This window comes from Penaeus monodon, chromosome 37, assembly GCF_015228065.2.
Source record: "Penaeus monodon isolate SGIC_2016 chromosome 37, NSTDA_Pmon_1, whole genome shotgun sequence".
NCBI classification, from domain to species: Eukaryota; Metazoa; Arthropoda; class Malacostraca; order Decapoda; family Penaeidae; genus Penaeus; species Penaeus monodon.
This window is the reverse complement of record NC_051422.1, coordinates 8,302,495-8,305,096: the sequence shown is the minus strand read 5'-3', so window position 1 is coordinate 8,305,096 and position 2,602 is coordinate 8,302,495. Positions and strand designations below refer to the sequence as shown.

Here is a 2,602-nt window from a genome sequence, read left to right as displayed (position 1 = left end):
CCATTTTTTTTTTGCTCGCAGTTCCATCTAACTAGGAAATATATATGTATATATGTTATATATAATATTATACATATAGTAATATAGTATATATATTAAATTATTCATTAAAACCTGTGGCACAGATGGTAGAGGGAGAGAGAGAGAGAGAGAGAGCAGAAGAGAGAGGAGAGAGATAGAGAGAGAGCGAGAGAGAGAGAGAGAGAGAGAGAGAGAAGAGAGAGGAGAGAGAGGAGACCAGGACGAGACCAGACAGAGAGATAAAAGAAATCATTATGCTAAGAACACACCTATTACAAGAAAGTGCACATTATTTATAGGAAGTTGAAAACACATCGATAGCAGGTGACGTGTGCACACTTTTTCCTGATACAAGTATTTCACACTCACATTATGCGCAAGCGAGAGAGATTTTGTAACCCCAGGGAAACATTATCACTGATGAGATGAGTCGATTGATTAGACAGTAGTGATCATGTGTAGATAGCTTATTCACCAGTCGATAAGAAAGCGGCGTTAGCAGAGGGGGCAGAACCACCAGTATTCTCACAGAGGGCAATTGAGTCCCAGACCTCTAAGTGGGATTTCGTTTTTCGATATACATTTCGTGATTTTTTTTTTTTTCTTATCATTCTGTTTCAAAAATCCGAAAGACGACAGAAGGAAGAAAGGATCAGATTTGTTTCTCTCTCTCTGAAGTGCCAAATTTACGCGTTTGTGAAGGAAAAGGGACCTGTGGCAAGATGATGAGGCGCTGGCGATGGAATTCGCTTGTTGCTCTTGTACTCGTTGCGGCCCATCTCGTCGGCCAGCCTGCGGCAGGTGTGTTGCGCGCATGAGGAAATGCGTTGACAAAAAGGTGGTAATTTAGACTATAGGAGATGAAGAATTATATGTGTGAAAAAAGATTATATATATATATATATATATATATATATATATATATATATATATATATATATATACTTATTATATACACACACACATATATCAGTGTGTACACACACACACACACACACACACACACACACACACACACACACACACACACACACACACACACACACACACACACACACACACACACACACACACACACACACACACACACACACACACACACACACACACACACACACACACACACACACACACACACACACACACACACACATATATATGTGTGTGTGTGTGTGTGTGTGTGTGTGTGTGTGTGTGTGTGTGTGTGTGTGTGTGTGTGTGTGTGTGTGTGTGTGTGTGTGTGTGTGTGTGTGTGCGTGCGTGTGTGAGAGGCTTTGTGTGGTTGAATGGGTGTGTCTGTGTCATTCGGTGTGGTCTTGGACACAAGCCTACTATAAAAAAAAATACTAATATCTTCAAATCCCATCTAAGTATGGAATTCTTATTTCTCACTGAAGACAAAGAAAAATAAGAGATAACATGGATAAAAAAAAATGAACAATCAATTTGAGTTTCACATATACCCAGGTTTCATCTGTGGCCTTGGAAGGAGTAATGAATAATAAGAATGATAAAAAATTCAAGATATTTTGTTTAACTCTACATACTTTATATACATAATTTACCATTTTACTATCTTCGAAATTTCTTCTTTTTTTCTTGCGAGAAAAAGATAATCTTATTTTTTTCGCCACTGTATGATGGGCAAGTGTAATAATTTATACTTCTTTATATCGAAGCGAAGGCTAGTGGTAGTGACTAATGATAGGCTCACAGGTTGGTACTGATTTTTTTTTTCTTCTTCTTCAACTGGTTTTTCCATGTTCATCACTTGGTGGTGGTCAGTACTTAAATCATAACGATGTAATGCGGAAAAATAGATTGATTTCCTTTATTGAACACACAAAAGACTTTTCGGCAGAATGTTGTTTGTTACGTGAATATATATTAAATAAAAATGTTCATTCTTTTTCCATTTTCTGAATAAGAAATGTGTAGTAAGATGCGTCTTCAGTTTAGTATTATTGCCACATAATTAAGACGATTATTTTCTAATTTTCGAAAATGTCCAAGGTTTCTTTCCTCAGTATGTAGCCTAGACATTCATTTTACATCATATAATATATTCATTTTGTTTTCCTAAATACGTTTCCATAAAATACACTTCCGTGAAGTCATATTTAACTTTTTCTAATTCCTTAGAGACAATAAAGTTTCTGAAATGTATAAGAATGTTTTCCTAAACATATTCCCTTATAATATATTCAAAGTAAACAACAGCCGTATTCGTCTTTTTTTTTTAAGTACGCATAATAGACAATGACTATGAAACAATGAACAATTCTCTGATATAAGAGTTTTGTAGTCACAGATAGCTGCGAGTCCTGAAGTGCATAGTTATGCTATTCATATGATTGTTCGTCATATTAGTACGTTGCTTGTGAGAGATAAATTCCCTGATATTGCAAGATAACAATTTTCGTTCTTGCATGACCTCACTCGTTTAACGTCCCAGAATAGTTATAACAAATGTCTATGGTATATTTTCGAACCATAAAAAAATGACTCGTCGGTAATTCAGAATATATATATATATATATATATATATATATATATATATATATATATATATATATATATA

At 35.0% G+C, this 2,602-nt stretch overlaps 1 protein-coding gene across 1 annotated transcript in view; it reads left to right on the top strand.

Moving 5' to 3' along the window:
- The first annotated feature begins 497 nt into the window (after positions 1–497).
- The window catches only part of LOC119596077 (mucin-2-like), a 10,280-nt gene continuing 8,175 nt past the window's right edge, over positions 498–2,602 (top strand). Inside the window, exon 1 of the mRNA XM_037945203.1 lies at positions 498–822. Coding sequence (XP_037801131.1) covers positions 744–822 — 79 coding nt within the window. The 5' untranslated portion in view covers positions 498–743. The remainder of the gene's footprint in view (positions 823–2,602) is intronic.